Consider the following 22,138-nt stretch of genomic DNA (forward strand, 5'->3'; position numbering starts at 1 on the left):
AATATTACATTATAATTATATTATAATTTAATTTTCAAACATTATCTCTATATAATTGAATTAACTATCAAGTTTATTTGAAAAATAAAATAAAATTGTTAAGTTTAGATAAACAAAAATAAATACATTGAATGTTGAGCCACAAATATGTTCGAATAAATAAATTTATTAAAATTGGTTAAAAAAGATTTAATCTTATTAAAATTTTCACAATGAATGTGTGAATTAATTTCTGAAATAAAACTTAAATCATAAATATTTATAATTTTATTAATTTTTTTTAACTATTATATATATTTTTAATTTATAAATATTATTTTGTTGTATAAGTATAAATTGATATACCAAAATTTTAAAAGTTTCATACTTTACCTTATTAATAATTTGGTATCGATATCATTCTTACATTTTTTTTAGTATACAAAAAAATTGATATTCTGAGATATGGTATTTTAGATATATAGATAATATCAATGATTTTTTCACTCCTAAATTTATGTTGAGAAATATAATTATATATTTTTTATATTTATGAAAACTATGAACAATATATATTATATTAAAGTAATTTATATATATATATATTATTTTTTATAAATGGAAGTAATAAACATCATAAAAGAATGAATAGTTAAAGATTAATTATAACAAATCACTAGGAGTATTCAACTGGTGAATTAACGGTTCTGATTCTATTAATTTCGGTTCAATTTTTAAAATTAAGTATGATATTATTTTCTATTTTTTCTATGTTATAAAATATAATATATAATATAATATTTATAATAACATTTCATAGATATATTTAAAAATATGTTATATTATTTTAACAATATATATTTTAAAAGTTTTATTTTTTAAATTAATATCTATATAAATAAGATTTTTTAAAACAATAATATACAAATTATAATTTAAAATTTAAAAATAACGATTATTAAATATTATTTATAATATATTTAATATATACAAAATAACTAATATAAATTATAAAATATTAATATATATAATTAAATTATTACTGGTTAACCCAAAAAATATACTTTAACCGAAAACCGAACTGTTAAACTAAAACCGAACCGTTAAACTGATAAAAAAAAATAGGTTAACCAAAACCATTTGCAGTAAACTATCAGTTCGGTTCGATTTGGTTATCCTGTTTTTTCATAGCTTTATACCTGTCACAATTAATTGTATCTTATAAAAAGGAAATTAAGACTATTTTATATATGATATTATATTTTGATTTCTAATTTTTCTTTTTTATGATTATAATTCATCATTTTAAAAAATAATTTTAATCTTTATCAGTATATCAAATTTAAATTATGAAAACAAAATATATTCAAAGTGTAAAATTAGAATTTGTTTGGACTCAGCTAGATTTTGTTTTGAAAAAGAATATATAAGTTTATTTTAAAATATCACATAAATATTAATTTCCATAAATATTAATTTATTTTAAAATATATGGAAGGGAGTTTAATTTTATCACAAGAATTCAAAATATACCTTTTCAATCATTATATAAACTTTTCTTCATCTTTTTAACAAGTGTTCATTATTCCTTCTTTCATTGAAGAAGATGTTGTCGCTGCCGGATTTGATTCAAGAAAACATTCTTTCTCGGTTGTCGGTTAAGTCTCTTCTCCAATTAAGGTGTGTAAGTAAATTGTGGCTTGTCTTAATTAATAGTCCTTATTTTGTCAAATTGCATCTAAACCGATCAATCCGAACCAAGATCAACAGCCTCTATATGCAGGATGATAATCTCTATCGGGATTTTGATTCTGTAAAAGATGCCTTTCTTCAACTGGTTGAGGCCGATAAACATCCGTTGAAATGTTCGGATTATGACATTGCACTTTGTGGTTCCTGTGATGGCTTAATCTGTTTGCAAAATATCAATGGCATTGTAGTTATATGGAATCCATCAACAAGAAAGTCTATACTATTGCCTTACCCAAAGATTAAGATTGCAAATTTGTCTACCGATCGCAAATGTGGTAGTTATAGATTTGGTTACGATAACATTAATGACGATTACAAGGTAGTTAGAATTATAGTCCTTCTAGATGTTAAAGGAGACGTCATCGATTATGAGGTTATAGTTTATAGTTTGAAATCAAATTCCTGGAATAGATATGAGAAGTTTCTTCACTATCCGGACATGTACAAAACTGGGAATTCAATAGTCCATGGAGCTCTGCACTGGATTTCAGCCGTGGAATCGGATTCAGAAAAGGAAAGCTACATTGTTGCATTTGATCTCAGAATAGAGAAATACAGAGTTATTCAACATCCAGATTATCGCGGTCCTCATTCCTATTTATATTTGGATAATTTAGAAGGATGTCTTAAGTTGTCATTACTACTCATGTTGGAATTATTTCCAATATTTGGGTATATATATTATTTAATAATTGTATATTAGTTGTTATCATAATAAAGATTAAAGTCCAAATAAAGTGATCTATTAAAGTATAAAGGTTATGGGCTTATTTAGACATCTATAATAAGTATGGGGACATATTTATGTAGAAGCAGAAATACCATTCATTATTTCGTTGATGTTGATGGGCCGAATAATAAATGGGTATATTAGGGCTAGGTCCCCAACCCATATAGATAGCCTACCGATTTTGTTTCTCTCATTGAACAATAAGGTTTATGTTCATCTCTCAAGAACACTAAAGAAGGGCTATCAATATAGGGTTGGAAGACTTAAACCCCACCACATCAAACAATCCGATCCAGGTCCAGATCCAGAACGAGAAGATCCACATTCAGATTCAGGTCCAGATCCAAGATCAAGAGAAGATCAAGAAGAAGAGAATAACGAAGAATGGCTTAATGGACCGTTCTTCATTCAAGATCCAGGTACGTTTCCGCAATTACAGTTTATCTCGATTTATCGACATAAAGTACTAAAGAATATAGAACTAAAGAATCTAACAAGTGGTATCAGAGCCATCTCTATGTCTATCTATTGAAATTTAGGTTTATAAGAATTTTAAAACATATTTCTTCATCTGTTTCGATCAGAACTAATAATGATTAGTATAATAAGGATTAGTATATATCATTTAATTTGTAAGGGTTTAATGATATTAGTAAGATGATCAGAACTAATAAGGATTAGTATAAATCATTGGATTTGTAAGGGTTAATGATAAGGATGTTAATGATAGGGAAGTTTGAATAAGTTTTTTTTGGTTTTTTACGAAGAGAATAATTCTAAATAATATATATAAAATAAAAAATGAGATAATTAAGGAGAAATTATTTCTATTATATATATTTATTTGAAGTTATATATTTGTTATTAATTATATAATTAATTATATATAATATATACCTATATGGAATTATAATTAATTAAAGAATTCAGATTTTAGAATAATAATTAATTATGATTAATTATTATTAATTAAGGAATTAATTAATTATATAATTATGCTAATTTATTTTTTAATAATTTGTCAAATTAATAATTAAAGAATTAATTAAGGAATTTAATATTTTAAGAATAATAATTAATTATTAATATTATTAATTAAGAAATTAGTTATATATATTGAGGAATTAATTAAGGAATTTAATGTTTTTAAGAATAATAATTAATTATTATTATTATTATTATATATTGAGGAATTATGGAATAAAGAACTCTTCAAATTCTAATTAAGTTTTTTTTTATAACTTAATTAAGATATTAATTATTTATAATAATTAATGTATATGTCATAAAAAAAATTAAGGATAAACAAAAATAAAATCAAGAATTATATATTAAGATATTAATTATTTATAATAATTAATGTATATGTCATAAAAGAAATTAAGGATAAACAAAAATAAAATCAAGAATTATATATATAATTTTTAGTAAGAATATTTGAAGAGTTATATATATATAATTAAGAAAGTGAAATATGATTAGATAATTAAAAAGATATTAATTAATATATTATATATATTTTGGTTATATTTTATATATATACAGAATTGTGTATGAATTTAATAATAATTATAAAAGAATCTTAACCTATTAATTAATAAATTTTGAATTTTAGAATAATAATTTATTATCATTCTAATTAAAGAATTAAGGAATTCAGTAGTTTTAGAATAATAATTAATTATTATACTTATTATAATTAATTTAAGGAATTAAAATAATGATAATATTATTTTAATTAATTAAAGATTGAAGAAATATTTATTACGGAAATAATTGTTAATGTATTAATACATTTAAATAAAGTAAAATATATTATGGAATTCTAGAATTTTAAAACTTTAATATATATCTATGATATAAGTTATGATTTGAGAATTAAGTAAAGAAAAATATTTACTATCATGTTTATAATCTTTTATAAATATTGATTACATTAAGTTTGTAATATATTTAATGAATTAGTATAAAAACGGATGTATCATCCATTTAATTTATGACTTAATTAATGTATGGAATATATTAATAAAAACAAGAAAAGAGATTATTATTTTATTAATAATAATAATTTATAATTAAAGAATAAATAAATATCAATAACTTATTTATCAAGAATTTTCAGAATTAAAGAAATCAATTAACCTAATAATTGATAAATTTAGAATTTTGGGTAATCTGTGTAATTGATTATTTAATTATTTATTATGATTATTATATTTGGATAAATAATCAATCATGTTATATTACACATTCGAATATATATACATATTTCGGTCTTTATGTATATATTGTGTTGATTGATATTAAGAAATAATTGAGTGATTAGTAAAATCACAATTATTTGTTTTGTGTAACACATATGAAATTTATGCAATTTTGATACATAAAACAACATTCGGATTTTCGGTGTTAATAACACGTTCAAAATTTGGTACAATTTTAGGCCCACTTAAATTTGTAATTATGCGGTTGTTAATCGGCCCAAAGGAAGATTAATAATTGATCGGATTGCAAATTTAAATAATGTACAAATTATTAATTTATAAAACATATTTGTTTTATAAGATTAAGACGGTTGTGTTTGTAACTATGCGATTATTAATCGGACAAAAGGAAGTTTAATAATTGGTCGAGTTACACACTTAAAGTATGTACATAATTTATTAATTTATTAAATCAATTAATTGAAGCAACATTCTACCAAAGTAGGCTCTCTTGTGAAAGTTAATATGTTTTATAAATTAAGAAGGTAGTGTGTGTATTTCATGCGGTTATTTAATCGGCCCAAAGGAAGATAAATAATTGGTCAGAATAACATTATGCACATGTGGCAATAAATATGTAACAATTATTCGGTGGGCCATGTGAATAATTGGAATATCCAAAGATAACCAATTATTTGACAGGACTTATTGTTAATATTTGATTACTACAAAAGAGTACCGTTTGCAAGTTAATATTTAATGTCCAAAGACTAAATATTAATGTTGCGTTTGGTATCTTATGATGAGACGTACCATTATTTTGAATTTATGTGATTATTAAAATTTTGTGAGTATGGTTGTTCATTTGTTTTGTTACCTAATCAAGTTAACACTTCTGCTTATACGAATTATTTTTTGTCAACATCTTAAATTCATTTTATATGATATAATTTTTAAGACATATTTAGAATTTGTTGTATTTTTAAGAATTATATCTAAAATGGTTAAAATTGCTAGGGGTATTATTAGAATAAAGATTTCATAAATAATATATGTTTTATTTTGTTTCAAAAGTAATGCATTAAAGTCAGAGTTACAATAATGTATTCTCATGCATCTAATTTGGATTTTCTTATTTACACTTAAGTTAATTGATGTGAATTGTAGTTGTCTAAAGGGAGACATAGTCTCTATATGAACTCACATCAATTGTGTGTAGGAAAAATAAAAGATTGAAACAAAAATAACATAAATAGTGTTCACTTAGCAAATACCTTAATACATAATAAAGAAATAAAGTTGTAAGAATTGCAGATATTGCACCTAAAAGAAAATTACTAAAGAAAGTGGTGCATAAAAGAATACATATTATAATTTGTTTTGTTTGTTCTAAGAGTAATTTAATTTCAGTACTCATACACATTTGATGGTAACTTCATTATTACTATATAAAGTAAATGTGTTGATGTACGGTTGAGTTAGTTGTCAAAAGTCAATTGATGGTGAAAGAAACATCGGTATGGACATTGGCAATTCATATTAAAGATGAAGAAATAAAGACCTACTTTAGATACTCTTTATTTGGAAACAAACATTTATGGAATATCTTCATGTAATTGATTCATTTGGAAGGAAGAATTAAGAATTACAACTTATATATGAAATAAAGATTTAATTAAAACAACTAGAGAATTCTTTTGGGGTTGTCCAGTTAAGGTCAGGCCTTATAGGTCTAAAGAAAATAAACTAGACTAAAGAATTTCTAGATGTTAATTATTGGATATTTTGAAAGATCTAAAGATAAATTTAGTCTCATAAATACTTCAAGATTAGCCTTGAAAATAAATATATATACATAATACTCCTTAAACAAGAGTTTAATGTATGTTCTAGATTATATGAATCAAGAAATTAAGTACATTTATGATGTTGAACAAATACTTGAAGGATCTTGGTTTGGATCATTAAGAAAGCAACCAAACAACTAATGTGATATTTTAAGAACAAAACATTACATACTCATATAGTGAAATCGAATCAGATAGAGATCATTTGGTATTTTGATTCGGTTTTTTTTTTTGGATACCAAAACAGTCGGAAATTCGTGCCACATACTTTTAGTTTAATTATTAGTTTAAAGAATTAATTCTTGTAAGAGTGTTAAGCAGACACTAGAATTATTTCGACATGATGGCAGAATTTATTAGGTGTTTTGTGACATTCAATTAAAGAATTTGACTGCAAAATTTTGTCACGAGGTTGCAAATTATGGATGATATAGAAAGACCACTAAAGTTATTACGTGACAATAATTTGCAGTTCTTTTACTTTAATAGTAATATGAGTTTGACTAAGTCGAACTATTTGGAAAATAAAGAATTCAGAATGTTTATTTATCTATTAAGCATATTTGGACAAACTCTAAAATTACGGATCCGTTCTCTAAATATTTGTTATCCGAGGTCTTTCATGAACATATTGTTCATATGGATATTACATATTTAGATGATATACAGTTTTAGTAGGAGTTTGTATTGTGATGCTTGTATAGATACAATTTGGAATTTATGTGCACATTAAAGAATTAGTTTATAAAGAAATTAAAGATTTAGTTTTTAAAGAAAATCAAGATTTTAAAGTTATTCAGATTGATCTCTATAAGGAATAAAGGAGGACCAGTTGGTATTAGACATGTTAAAGATCACACTACATGTTAATCCACACTACACACCCATGTTTAATCTATGTCATTTGATTGTATTGACATATGTGACTATTGAGGGTTTAGTTACGAATTAATGTAACAAAAACCGCTTTAATCCTATGTTGTTATAATTGATGGACGAGATTGATATAGATGTATTTGTAATGATAACAATATTTTGAGCTCTTAAGGTTATAATATACAATTGAAGGAAATATTATATGACCCAAGTGGGAGATTGTTGGAATTATTTCCAATATTTGGGTACATATATTATTTAATAATTGTATATTAGTTGTTATCATAATAAAGATTAAAGCCCAAATAAAGTGATCTATTAAAGTATAAAGGTTATGGGCTTATTTAGACATCTATAATAAGTATGGGGACATATTTGTGTAGAAGCAGAAATACCATTCATTATTTCGTTGATGTTGATGGGCCGAATAATAAATGGGTATATTAGGGCTAGGTCCCCAACCCATATAGATAGCCTACCGATTTGTTTCTCTCATCGAACAATAAGGTTTATGTTCATCTCTCAAGAACACTAAAGAAGGGCTATCAATATAGGGTTGGAAGACTTAAACCCCACCACATCAAACAATCCGATCCAGGTCCAGATCCAGAACGAGAAGATCCACATTCAGTTTCAGGTCCAGATCCAAGATCAAGAGAAGATCAAGAAGAAGAGAATAACGAAGAATGGCTTAATGGACCGTTCTTCATTCAAGATCCAGATACGTTTCCGCAATTACAGTTTATCTCGATTTATCGACATAGAGTACTAAAGAATATAGAACTAAAGAATAAAGATTTAGATTAAAGAATCTAACAACTCATCCATGGTGGATGTGTTTTTGTTGAAAGAATATAGTGGAAAGAATGAATATTGGTTGAGATTTATTACAATTTCACCACCAATTCATTCTATGCCTATTTGGTTTGAGGTTTGTCAAACCGATTGTTTTTTCAAAATGTGGTAAGAAAGTATTGTTGAAGATGGGTTATGCGTGGCATATTTGGTATAATTTAGAAAAAAACTTGATTGAGAAAATTATGGAAGATTTAGATGAAATACACACTTGCGTGGAAAGTCTAGTATCTTTCGGTGTTGCAGCAGTTGCAGCAATGGTAACAAATTCTTAGAAGAATTTTCGAGAATAAGAGAAAAAATAAATGTGAGTTGATATGGATGTTAAATTTGATTTATATAGAAAATGATTTTTTCTTTTAATCTTCAGATTTTGTGTTTTTGTAGGAACAACTTTCTATTAAAGGGGGTCTAGTTGGTGGCAATATTCCTCTTACAAGGTAGATAAATTTGCTAATTTGCTTGATACTCATGTTTTGATAATGGGAAAGTTTATGAATTTTGATTATGAAACTAAATTGAAAATACATCTTTTTGTCATTATAATAATGTGAATCTAAATGAGATCACAATTGAAAAATGAACTAATTCTGATCCAGATTTATTATTTCTCATTCGGATTCTCATTCATATAGAGAAACATAAGTGTTTCAAAAATGCCCTTTCTTGTGTTATCCTAGTCACTTAATTCCTTTTAGTCTTACTTTTGTTTTTGTTTTTCTTACGATTATAGAATATGATTGAGGATGGTTTGAATTAGTGTTGAAGATTTGTTTTTTTATTGTGACAGCCAAAGAAGGTGGAAAGTGGTGGAGTGCTGCAGATATTGGATTGATGAAGAAATGAAGAAACAGATAAAATATTTAAAGGGTAAACTAATGTAGAATGGAAGTATTAACAATTAATCTAGAAAATGGTTGATTTTTGGGTACATGGTTTATTAGTTCATACTTAGAACTGATTTATTTTTTATTTTATATAAAAAAATCTTTATAATAATTCACTATATGTTTATTATGTTATTAAAACAAAAAGTTTTACTCATGATCATTATTTAAGAAGTTTCATATAATTTCTTATCTAAATGTTAGGATAATTATATCTTCATTTTGGTTTGAATTCTTGCTTAATGTATACCCATCTCGCATTTAATAAAAATACTAAATATTATAGAAATTAGTGACACTAAGACATTTTAAAAATAAAAATCAGCAACCACATTCTATTAATGATCTATTTACTTCCAAGTGTCAAAATGGCTTAAATTGGGATTGCAATTAGATAAAACTTCTGATTTTCACATTTGATTGAGTATGAAAATTGATTCTATGTTTGATTTTGCAGTGTTCAGCCTCTCTCATTTGATTTGAATAAAATTTGTCCCATCATTTGCATATGTTTTTTTTTTTTTTATGACTTTTAAAGAAGATTTGAATTATTGTGGTCAAAGATTAAGTAGTTAAGTGGTTAATAATTACACCATTGTCAAAAATTAATACTGTTAATCTTTTATTAATTTTATAAATTTAACGATTTATCAAGTTTATATAAATGAATACAATTCACAACATAATAAATAAATTTAAACGTAATTAGTTTGTTAGGCTTACTCTACTTCGTTACTTATACTTATGAAATTCAAACGAATTCATTTTGGAAAAAAATGCAAAATGATTGGATATCTCCATAATTAAATTTTTGCAAATATGATATATTATTTAATATCTATATTATTATTTAATCGCTACGATAGTGTAAATGAATATTTTATTATTTAAAAATTAATTTTAAATATATAACTAATATTTTAAATTAACTAGAATTAACTCTTTATAAAAAAAAAAAAATTCAAATTTGTGCATTAAGATTAATTTTACCTCTCATCCTACGGATTTCCTTTCCCTCTAAGACAAAGATATTTAAATGCACAAGTTACATTAAATGCAGAGCCGCCCCGAGGTTTGGGCTGCCCTAGCCTCGGTAGAAAAAATTCGATATACTTTTTTTTATTGCCGTAAGTCTAATTTTAAAAATTGATAAAAAAAAAAATTCATTCTTGGTGAGATTTGAACCATAACCACATTGCATATCTTTAACCACAAAGTTAAAACCATTTATATTTAAAATTACAATAAATATAACTAAATATTTTGATATTTTTAACAAATGGGGTGCACTGGGGAGTTGACTTCCCTAGCCCGAGGGCTTGTCGGGCTGGGGCCGGCCTGATTAAATGCATTTATATTATCAATATTTCTTTTACTTAAATAAATCTTATATGACTTATTATTATTATTATTATTATTATTATTATTATTATTATTATTATTATACACCTATTTTTTCCGCTCACTCTTCATTTTCAATTTTTAAACATCTTTAAGGACGCTTTTTACCTCGCAATTGGTCTGAGTCTCATATCTTACATTCCGTCCGAAGTCTTCCGCGAAAGGAGAAGAGGGATTTTAATAGTAAACTCGACCTGAATACTTTTTAAAAATTATTTTAGTCAATTACTTTACTAAATTACGTGACTTACATTTCTCTCGAATCTCATAAAATTAAGTGAGGAATCGGCTCTCTTTTAGAACCGTCTCGTCTTAAATTGAGATAAATAACCAAAATAGAACTTAATTAAGCATATATATATATATAATACTGATTGGTGTTACAACCAATCGGTAGAGATGGTCACCCTTTACCCTTTTTTTTTACTAGTGACTACACTCGACTGAGGAGATGAAGTCACGACCGAGGATGCATGTTGTTGCCTTCACCCGACGGAAGGTCTTTGCTAGTTGTTGCCTACTGTCCGATCAAGGGAGGACATCCACTACGACCGAGGAACTGGAGCCCGCTGATGTTGATGACGCTACACTCGATCGTGGTTGCAATCGAGAAGTTGAAGGCATTGTTGCTATTGCTACTACGACCGAAAGATGACACTGCACCTGACCGAGGAAATACACTAATGCCTCCACCCGATTGAGAAAGGCGTTGACTTTGATAGTAGCTACGCTCGACCGAGATGTAAGTCGCGACCGAAGGTTTCTATACCCGATACAAGACCTGACTGAGAATTGTTTCTCTTCTTCCAGCAATTGGGGAATGACATAGTTTTTGACGGCGTTATCTGCACCCAATCCAGACCGCGACCAAGCAACGACATATATTTCGATCGAGAAACTCTAGCCATTCTTTCAGTCACGACCGAGAGTTCTTCAAGCGATTGATCTTCATCGGTCACACACAGTTTGTTCTTCTTTCCTTTTTATTTCTATGCATGGACTTTAATTTATTTTTTTGTTTTTGAATTTTTTTCTTATTAGTTTTGATATGTTGTAAGTTTGAAATTTATTTTTCTTTAGGTTAGCATAATATAAAAAAAATGTAAAACATAATTATTTTGAAAAAAGGACCAAAATTAAATAATAAAGACTTTCGGGGCGTTGTGGGATATAACTTGTTTAAAAATTCTTTCCAACACGTAACCAAACGCCAAACTCATTAAAGAATCTTCCATTATTGACGTTCATACGTCTAAATTTTCCTTATTTTGTAAAAATTAGGCGCTAACTCTTAGTCATGAGGTTTAATTGAATTAAAATCTAAAAAGACGTATGACGTACTTTCAATTAGAATCTCAATTTCTCCCAAATTTGACACGGGATAGGGATATGAGTTATGGAGTTGTCTATAATGTATCGTTTTGTATTTTAAATTTTCGATCACCTTTAAATTAATTCCCCTCACTTTTTTTTAAAAAAATCATGAATTGACAGAAAATCAAACTTTTGTCGCGACGTAAAAATTGCCCACAAAAACTGTCTTCCGCATCCATTGAGATTGCAAATAAGTAATTTTTTTGAATGGTAAGCTTATGGATTTGATTACGATAACATGAATGGCGATGACAAGGTGATGATACTTGTGGTGATTCTAGACGTTAGAGGAGACCTCGTTAATCATGAGGTTAAGGTTTATAGTTTAAAATCAAATTTATGGCATGGTCCCATGTTAGAATGTATTGAAAATTCCATAGTTGATGGAGCTATGCAGAGGATATCGTTACACGAATCTTTGATAGTTGCCTTTGATTTCGTAACAGATAAATAAAGAATAATTCCACAGCCCCAGTTCCATGGTCTTATTTCTTATTTATATGTGCATAGTTTAGAAGAATGCATTTCGATAAGTTGTCATTACTACTCATTTACTGTAGAAATATTATTGTTAAATGAATATGGGGAATATTGAATATTGGTCGAAATTGATTACAGTGTCACAAATCAATCCTTGTACACCCTCTTATTATGTGAAACCTATTGCTTATTCAAAATGTCATAAGAAATTACTGTTTGAAATGAATTCTGAGTCTTATTTTGTATAATTTAGAACAGGTATCATTTGAGAAAATTAGGGTTCATGGTATAGAAGAATTATCTTAAGTACACACTTGCCTTGAAAGTATTGTCTCTGTCGAAGTTTCAGCCCAATGCTAAGATTCACCAAGAAGAAGAGAAAATGAATCTCTATAGTTCAAGATGGAAGTTGGGTTTCTCTTTAATCTCCAAATTTTTGTTTTGCAGGAACAATTTCCCTATCAAAGGGATTCAAGTTGGTGATACTATTTGCTCATGTTTTTGACAATGGTGGATTGATCTAAAGAGGATGTTTCTGAAATTTGCTAATCTGGTGGTGATGTATTTTTTGTAACACCTTTTCTGTCATATTTATAGTGTAATATTCTCATTGTTGTGCTATACAAGTCACCCAGGGGCGAAGCCAGGATGAAAAATTACATGGGGCTGACTCCAACTTTCATCTCAGATTTAACTTTCTATGTGCCGCTTTTTTTTTAATAAAATTTCCACGATTATTAGAATATAAAAACTCGTCATGCTCTCTCAATGCACACGTTTGCAAAGTGAGCCACCAAGTACTTTCAATAGTTGCGGTAAGCCGTAATCTGTTATTTTGTTTTTCATTATGTGGTGAAATATTATATCCTATATGCATAACAAAAGAGCATATATCCTCATCATTAACTCGCTTTCAATATATGAATCTATTTATTGTAAATGTAGGTTTGGGGGGTTGCTTATGTTAAAACAAGAAACATGGGAAACAAAAAACAGCATCTTTCAAAGGAGAGTATTCTAACCAAGTAAATTTCTTAAACCAATGACTTTGAACCGTCGATTTTGATTTCCAAATTTGGTCGGCGGGTACTCATCCTTAATAGGTTGATATGACCCCATCTTGATATAAGCTCGTCTAATTTCATCTCTTTGATTAAAAAGATATTTCCATATCGGAATACATACTTACATCAACATTAGTTTTAGGAGATTTGTTAAGTTTTTTAGTAGGGATATCAAATTTTTTATTTTAACTTGTTTAGGCCAAGGTTTGATCACCTGACCTCATTTTCACATTTCAATAACATAACCAACTGGGCTAAGACTCACATGTCAAACACATATATAAACAATTTTCTTTTAGCATTTTAATTTAGGTGGGGCTGAGCCCACACTAGCCCATGGGTGGCTCCGCCCCTGAAGTCACCTAACTCCTTTTGGTATGTTTTTTGCTTGCTATTTTAGAAAATGATTGATATTAAAAACTTTTTTCGGGTTAGAGAACATGAACTAAGATAGATAGAGGGTTTGAGTCTGAATTGAAGATTTGTGTTTTTTCTATAATAGAAAATGGGGAGGTGGTGGAGTGATGCAGATAATGAGTTGATGAAAAACTAGATCAAATCTTAACAGGCTAAAGTAAAATATCATGCACATATATGTATATTGGCTGCTTTGGCAATGAATCTAAGAAATCGTACCTTTCGGGTTCATGGTTTATTGATATTGAATCTAAGAAATCCTTTCCTTATAAATTTTATAAATTTAGTGACAGATGAAACGTGTACAGGGCCGGGTGGTATATTTTGTTCAAACCCCCTTAACTATATATTAAATACAAAATAATGTCATTTTCAAATAATCCAAATACATTTATTAACCAAACCAATGCATCACACACAATTCCCTAACGAACTACCATTTGTGGACAAAAGCGGATTCAGCCAAATCAATGGCTCTGGAGAGAGCTGCTGCCTTGTTTTGGCACTCTGTGTATTCATCATCAGGATTACTATCTGCAACAATCCCAGCACCGGTTTGTATGTAGCCAATCCAGTCTTGCCTCATATTCTTCTTCTTCTTAAAAACATCTTTGTCTTTCGCCTTGTAGTGAGTCCCGGTTGGAAAAATAATCGTTCTTAAGCTCAATGCAATATCCATATCTCCCGTGAAGGAAATTCCACCAAAACCACCTGCATAAGGCCCTCGTCTTGTTACTTCCAGCTTATCAATCAACTCCATTGCTTTCACCTGTATAAGATTCATTAATTCAAATCCTAATCATGTAAAGCTAAGTGAATGTAATTCTAACCTTTGGTGCTCCACTAACCGTCCCAACAGGTAATGCAGCACGAAGAGCATCCCAACAGGTTAAGTTATCAAGCAATTCTCCACTAATCTACAAACAAAGGAGGACAATAAACAAACTATCAACATTTTCAAATGAACGAGACCAAAATCTCACCGTAGAACTGATGTGCATCACATGAGAGTAGCGTTCGATATTCATAAGTCTTTCCACATTCACAGAACCACATTTCGACACCTATAGATAAAATCAATCCTAGTGAACATGAATCCATGTGAAATTCAACTACAAGTTATAGAGTTAATTCAAGACAAACATTCTTACCTTGCCTACATCATTGCGGCCCAAATCAACAAGCATGATATGCTCTGCACATTGTTTTTCATTTTGTAGAAGTTGCATTTCTAACATCTCATCTTCCTCCATTGTCCTCCCTCTTTTGCTAGTTCCAGCCAGGGGTCGATTAATAATTTTCTTCTGTTAATAGGTCCTTATTACTATATACAAAATTAAAGAAAACAACAACTAATCATTAGAGATTCTTTACCTTCTTTACCCTGGTGAGTATTTCCGGGCTTGAAGCAACCATTACACAGCCTCTAACCTAAAATAACATATGGGAATTAACTACATTATATATATATATATATATGTAACAGAAAAAACTAAAATAGACATTTGTTTATGAAAGAAAACCTGACCTGCATGTAACTCATATATGGACTTGGATTAACGACCCTCAAAGCTCGGTAAACTTCAAAAGGATCAGCGAAAGTGCGTCGTTCAAAACGTTGACTCAATACAATTTGAAAAATATCCCCAGCAAGAATATGTTCCTTGGCTTGCAATACTGCATTCTTGTATTCATCTTTGCTCATATTTGATTTCTTCAAAGATGGACCAAAATGATGAGTGTACAAGTCAACAGAGCCAGAGGATAGTCTTGGGCTATCAACATTAGAACAAAACAAGGATAAACACATAAATTCAAGTAGTTAAGGTGCTGTTATCTTAGTATGGATTTGTTATGTTTATAGAAAAACCAAATGAGAATAATCTTGATCATGATATCTATAAACATTACATGATAAAAAGAATAATTATTTTTAATTTTAACTTAGCATGAGTTCCTACAACCATGACATTGAACCTGAGATTCAAATGGAATTGTGATTTTTATAAATAAAGATTGGATTCTAAATATAAAAGAAAGTAATGTGTTTTACTTGTTTACTTACGGGTCAATATCTTGCACTCTTGATATCAACTTTTCGAGTCGTTTCCTTCCATCTTCGTATGCTGCCTCAATGGAAGGGTAGTTATCCAGCCTAACCCAATGGATAGCATATACTTTCTAAGGATAGAACAAATACCCTCAATTAGTAAAGAATACTTCACACTTTTAAAACACTTGCCATGCAAATATGGTTTGATTCAAGGGTTAAAAAAGAAACAAAATTATCATCAAATTTTAAAGAAAAAACTTGGGAAGAAAGATTACCTTCTCTACATGATCAAACACAATCACATCATGATACAATCCTAAATGAATATCTGCAAGATTTCTGTCATCTTTAGGTGCCATTGTAAAAGGAAGTTTTTTCTTCTCGACAAAACGAACTGTGTCATAAGAGAAATAGCCAATCCAACCACCTGTTCAATGTAAAAGGAGATTAGGCTAGTTTTGTGTTTGCTATCAACTTGAATGAAGATCTAGAAAATAGAATCATTTCTTTTATGTGTGTGCGAAAGTTCATTTATTATGAGGGTGCAAATTTAAATAAATTAGATGTGGGGGAGAAATTTGATGCAAAGACCTATGTTTTTTTAAATAATATATATTAATGTTCTTATTCATTTAAACAACATTAATCAAACTAGCATGTATCCCGTGCATTTGCACGAGTAATAATATAAAAAACCTTGAAAAAAATATTACGGTAAAATTTTTATGGCGGGTCAATCCACAATCCGACCCAAGTATCCATTTACTCTCACATATATCCAAATTAACCACAGCTCTCAACCCGACAATCCGGACACTTTAAAAATTAAGCATCATTAATATATATATAGATTAGTTAGTTAAAAAGTTGAAATTATATTGTTAAAATGTCACGCGTTTATCAAATTTTGGATTGAATTTAAAATATAAAGTGTTATTAGCTTAATTGGTTAAAAAGTTGTACTTGTTTTGTTAGGTTGCAAGTTCGAACCATATCTATAGTATTTTTAATTTTATTTTTAACCGTTTTAAGTTTATGTGCGGGTCAACCCACAATCTGACCCAAGTATCCATTTACTCTCACATATATCCAAATTAACCACAACTCTCGACCCGGCAATCCGGACACTTTAAAAATTAAGCATCATTGTATATATATAGATGACAAACACACTATATTATATGCTTATATATGGTTTGATCTCAATTGTGGATCATTACATATAATAGTTATTTATGAGGTGGTATTGAGATGTTGATCAACTAAATTTTGTGTTCTCTATTTAACTAATTGACAAATATTTGGTTTGATTCGAATCTATCAATATTATATGTATTTTAATTAAATGGCGCATTGCGAGGAACTATATTCTTTCAAATAAATCTTATCAAATAATAATGTCAACTATTCTCACTTTCATATTCTAAAATTGGTGGCATGTGAATGCATATCAACGAGCAAGAACTGCAAAATTTTCATGAAAGATGAAAAAGATACATGAGAGTGCACGTCAAGTGAGTGAAAGAATATAAAATATTTTTTCGTGGTTGAATCTTGTATAATTACACCAAACCTTTGAGTTTAATGTCAAGTTTCCTTATGATCATATCTTAAAATTACTTTACTTGTAATATAAGTGACATGTTAATGCACATAAAAAATTCTTCATAGACAAGAGAAAGGATATATGAGTGCATATCAGGAAAGTAAATAAAAACAGGGGAACTCTTTTTTTTTTTCTTGATTTAATTTATTATTTTTATTTTAAATTTTTTATTTTTTGAACCGTCATACATCATGTATGTCACTCGTCATTTAATTAGATAGGTTGAGTGTATTTGCAGATTATATGCTTAACCCATATAGAATAGTCACAATACGAATTAGAAATAATCATTCTTAGTAAAAAAAAAATCATTATTATTTATAAACCGAATTCGAATTTATTCAAATCGGTTCAGTTTTTGAATTTGCTTAAAAAAAATAAAAACTGGAAGAACCCGAACCGAAAACTCAAATAACCCGGAAATCGAACCGATGAACATCTCTTTGACTCGTATCAAACAAGGAAACGCTCAAGTTTTCACAATAACAAAATTAATGGTTACTATTAAAGCAATTAAGAAAGAAGATAATTAACTGAAAAGCCTAGAAGATGGTCAATTATTATTAAAAATCATTTATTATATATAATATATTTTACTCAAATAAAGCTAAATAATACAGTAAGATCATCTATAGGAAGACACAATTCCTAGACATGATCAAATAAATGAAAAAAATAGTTTTTAAATTTCCAACATTAATTTCATATTTTATCCAATCAACTAACATACAACTAATAAAAAAAATTAAATATCTTCATTCATTTATTATTCATGCCTCTAAAAAAGGTCAATTAAGGTGTTCAACACCTAACTAATTTGATAATCAAATCATTATTTAATATTTAATTTTAGTTTTATAAATTTTTAATTCATTGGTTACGTCATTTTTATATGATTATCTCGAAATGTTTGACAAATAGTTAGCGTGAAGTTTTTGGTACGATTATCTCTAACAATCAAATGGTTTCATCAAATGCCGTCAAATTTTCGATGCCGCATTAATCGCCAACAGTGTATCGATTCAGCTTACTCTAGAGGCGATACATGTGTTTTTGTCAAACTCGATATTGAGAAAACATACGATCATGTTAACTCTATAGGTGATAGATGATTTTTTATATTATGGGTAGAATGGGTATGGATTAGATTTTGCGTATCGACGACGAAATTCTCTGTTATCGTGAATTAGAGCTCTCATGATTTCTTTGAGAGTTCGAGGGTTAAAAGACTCTCCCTCTTTCCTCTTTCCCCTTTCTTATTTATTATTGTTATGGAAGGTCTTTCTATAATGATGTCGTTTCCCAAAAATACAGGTTTGTTTCGTGGGGTGGAGTGTGGTACGAGACGATCTTCATTATATGTCTCACTTATTATTTGTAGATGACACTCTTTGCATGATTCGGGATACTGAGAGAAATGTCAAACATCTTTGTGATATTCTTTGATTATTTAGAGCGTGTTCGAGACTGTGTGTTAATTTGGGTAAGTCTGATATATTTTTCTCTAATTAAGTTTCATCTATGAGAAAGATTAGATTAACATGTATTCTAAGATTTTAAATTGGGGTTTTTCCGTCTACGTATCTCGGGCTCCCTCTATGGGCTAAAGTTAGCTCCAAAGTTTCTTGGGACCAGATCATCAGTAAGATAAAGAGGAAACTTCCCATTTGGAAAAATGAAGATTTCTAATAGAGGTCGTTTAGTCCTTATTAAGTGTGTTCTTTCTTCAATGTCAACTTATACGATTCCTCTATTTGTTCAATGTGTGTGACCGTGAAGATAAAGAAAATTATGTGTAAAAATTCTTATAAGGATTGCCTAATTCTTCATTTTCTCATTTAGTGAGTTGGGATAATGTTAAATTATTAAAAGAGTAGGGAGAACTGGTAATCTGCGATCTTATTTTTTTAATAAAGTCTTATTATCCAAATGGTGTAGTCGATTTGAATCTAAGCAAGAGAGTACTTGAGTTAAATTGATTAAATGTAAATATGGTCAAGATAAGTTTGGTTGGTTCACCAAGAATTTTTATAAACTCGTGGGATGCAACATTTGGTGTGGTATTTATGTCACGTAGAAGGTTTATCGGGAGCATTCGATTTTTATTGTGGGGGATGAAAGTTCGATTAGTTTTTTAGATGACATTTGGTGTGGTGTTAAATGTTTGGCAAAAGTTTTCTTCGAGCTTGTTTCTATTTCTATTTGTAGAGATGCATCGGTCAAAGATATATTTGTCATTCGGTTTAGTGATTTTCCTAACTATATTAGATATAGAAGAAGATTGAATAGTGAGGAAAACATGTTCAATGATAAACATTTGTTCATGGTTAGAAATAAGGGGTTAAACCCGTCTTCTCGGAATTCTATGCGGTGACGTGATCTAAATAACTTTCATGTGCAACATTGTTACACTTTATTCAATAATGTTAGCATGATTGATCTTTGTTGGGAAAATTTATGAGAGTCTAAGATGCCTACAAATATTTTATTTTTTAGCTGGAGTGTTATTCACGGCAAAAATCTCACTGACGATCCATGTATAAAAAAAAACATGATTATTGTAAGTCTTTTTCGTATGTGTTACAAAGAGGTTGAGACGACTTCTAATCTACTTTTACATTGTCACGTTGTTGCCAATATACGGAGTCTTTTGTGAAATTTGACTGGAATATAATGAGTTATAACGAAAATTGTTAGTAGCTATTATGAGGCATGGATTGGGCCACTAAAAATGCGAGACTTAAAAGATTGTCTCTATCACTAAAATTTTTTAGTAGACTATCTGGTTGGAAAGAAATCGAAAAACTTTTAACAATCAAAGTAGACCGTTAAAAGTTATTCAAAATGTCATTATCATGACGATGTCGAAGATTAGATTTAAAAAAAAAAACCGTGAATTCATGTGGAGAACTTGTTGCTCTTTTTGAAGATATTTGAGATAATTAATTATTATAATGTATTCAATTTTGTAATTAACTTTTTTTTATTGTTGTGTTTAAATAATTTTTTATTAGATAAATTATTTTTAAATTAAAATAACTTTTTATATATTCAGGAAATTTAAAATATATATATATATAATATATTTTTACCTCTCTAGTGGATATAAATTGGTTGAAAAAAGCAATTTAGAAAATCAGATTATTTAGAATTATTTATAAAATAATTAAGATTATATATTTAAAATATAATTAGATGAAAAAATAAATTATTAAAATATTTAAATAAATTTGATATTAAAAATAAAAAAGGAGTAAGATTGGAAAATTTATTACCACAAAATGCATTGGGAAGTTCATCAATAAATTGAGGTCTCCAATCTTCTGAAATATTTCTTGGAATTGTGAATGGATCATTAATGACTTCTTCAATAAGGCATCCTTTCTCATGGTCGATGATTGTCACGTTATTCTCCTTTACAATTACTTCCATTGATGGTTGTGCACCAACCACACTATACCGACCCTAGAATAAATAGTAAAAGAGATTAAATAAAAGATCTAAGTAAGATCCATTAAAATCAACAATCAGAAACGAACTCACAACACTCGAAGCACGAAATCCTGGCTCAACAGATTCAAATAGAAAGCTCGGTGTCTCATTATCATCTTCTGGAACTAAACATCTGTAAGCAAGCACCGGTGTTAAATGATCGGAGAATATACATTTATGAAGTGGAATTAAGTTCCCTTTCCTTGATGCCTCAACGAATTTCGCTTCATCTGTAACTGAATCACAGCAATTAAACAAAGAGAGATTATTAACAATCAAATCATGTATATGAAGCGAAAAGTAAAAGATAGATTAAGGTGAAAAGAGAGACCGGTAGAACGCGATTCGATAGAGAAGATAAGAGATCTAGGATGAGAAATGGCGGTGGCGCGGAAGAGATGAGAGATTCGTAAACTCTGCATTGTTAAAGCATTTGGATAGAGAAGCAGAAACGCGGAGTGATTAGTTACCGGCGGCGAATACGGTTTCTCTGCCTGACTGACTGATCTGTTTTAAAGCATCATGATGGATGATATTATAGTGAAGAAAGTAGTTATTGTGCTTTAAATAACACTCGCCCCGCCCTAACCCCACAAGACCAATCAAAACAATTCAATTTTGATTATTTCAAAATAATTTTCTTTGGTGATAAATAAAATTGATTTTATTTATATTAAACTAGTTAATTAACATTTTTAAAAATTTATAAAATATAATCTATTAAGTAATGATAAGAGAACGAGGTTAGGGTAGCAACCCCTCCATCACAGCTAAATAAAAAAAATAAGCACGATGGAAAAAAGAATGTTTGAAATCTTGTCTTAAAATAAATTACAGAAATATATATAAAATAATGTTACAAATAAATTAAATAAATAAAATATATGAACAACAATATCACTAAATAAATTGTTGATTCGAGTTATATGTTTAATACATTTCCCTTAAAACAGTTCTATCGTCTCCCGTTTGTGCTGGAGTTTATCGTAGATGTCTATATCTTAGGGTACAAAAAATTTAGTAGTTATTCTGCACTGAAATCACTACACATCGAACTTGATTAATGTACCTAAACTATCACTGAGTTTCAACGGAAAATATCGAGCAAAGACTCTGAAGAA

The 22,138-nt window shown here is 28.5% G+C and overlaps 2 protein-coding genes across 4 annotated transcripts; one reads left to right on the forward strand and one right to left on the reverse strand.

Moving 5' to 3' along the window:
- The first annotated feature begins 1,756 nt into the window (after positions 1–1,756).
- LOC124935229 (F-box protein CPR1-like) lies at positions 1,757–12,359 on the forward strand. Its single transcript, XM_047475676.1, has 2 exons — positions 1,757–2,315; positions 12,121–12,359. Exons 1-2 carry the CDS (start codon positions 1,757–1,759, stop codon positions 12,357–12,359), a joined length of 798 nt encoding a protein of 265 aa, XP_047331632.1.
- A 1,758-nt stretch (positions 12,360–14,117) lies between these two features.
- On the reverse strand, positions 14,118–21,534 carry LOC124936062 (anthranilate synthase alpha subunit 1, chloroplastic). 3 transcript variants are annotated; one of them, XM_047476518.1, is made up of 11 exons: positions 21,349–21,534; positions 21,069–21,253; positions 20,801–20,990; positions 16,195–16,346; positions 15,932–16,047; positions 15,395–15,641; positions 15,241–15,297; positions 15,018–15,170; positions 14,850–14,930; positions 14,697–14,783; positions 14,118–14,635 (listed from the first exon to the last, which is right to left on the reverse strand). In XM_047476518.1, the coding sequence occupies exons 1-11, from the start codon at positions 21,437–21,439 to the stop codon at positions 14,300–14,302; spliced, it is 1,695 nt and encodes a 564-aa protein (XP_047332474.1). In that variant the 5' UTR covers positions 21,440–21,534; the 3' UTR covers positions 14,118–14,299. The 3 variants fall into 3 exon arrangements, with proteins under 3 accessions (XP_047332474.1, XP_047332473.1, XP_047332475.1); XM_047476517.1 differs by lacking the exon at positions 14,850–14,930; XM_047476519.1 differs by lacking the exon at positions 21,349–21,534 and having other exon boundaries at positions 20,801–20,979; positions 21,069–21,133.
- Between the last annotated feature and the right edge of the window lie 604 nt (positions 21,535–22,138).

This window comes from Impatiens glandulifera, chromosome 4 (genome assembly GCF_907164915.1).
Source record: "Impatiens glandulifera chromosome 4, dImpGla2.1, whole genome shotgun sequence".
In the NCBI taxonomy this organism is placed as follows: Eukaryota; Viridiplantae; Streptophyta; class Magnoliopsida; order Ericales; family Balsaminaceae; genus Impatiens; species Impatiens glandulifera.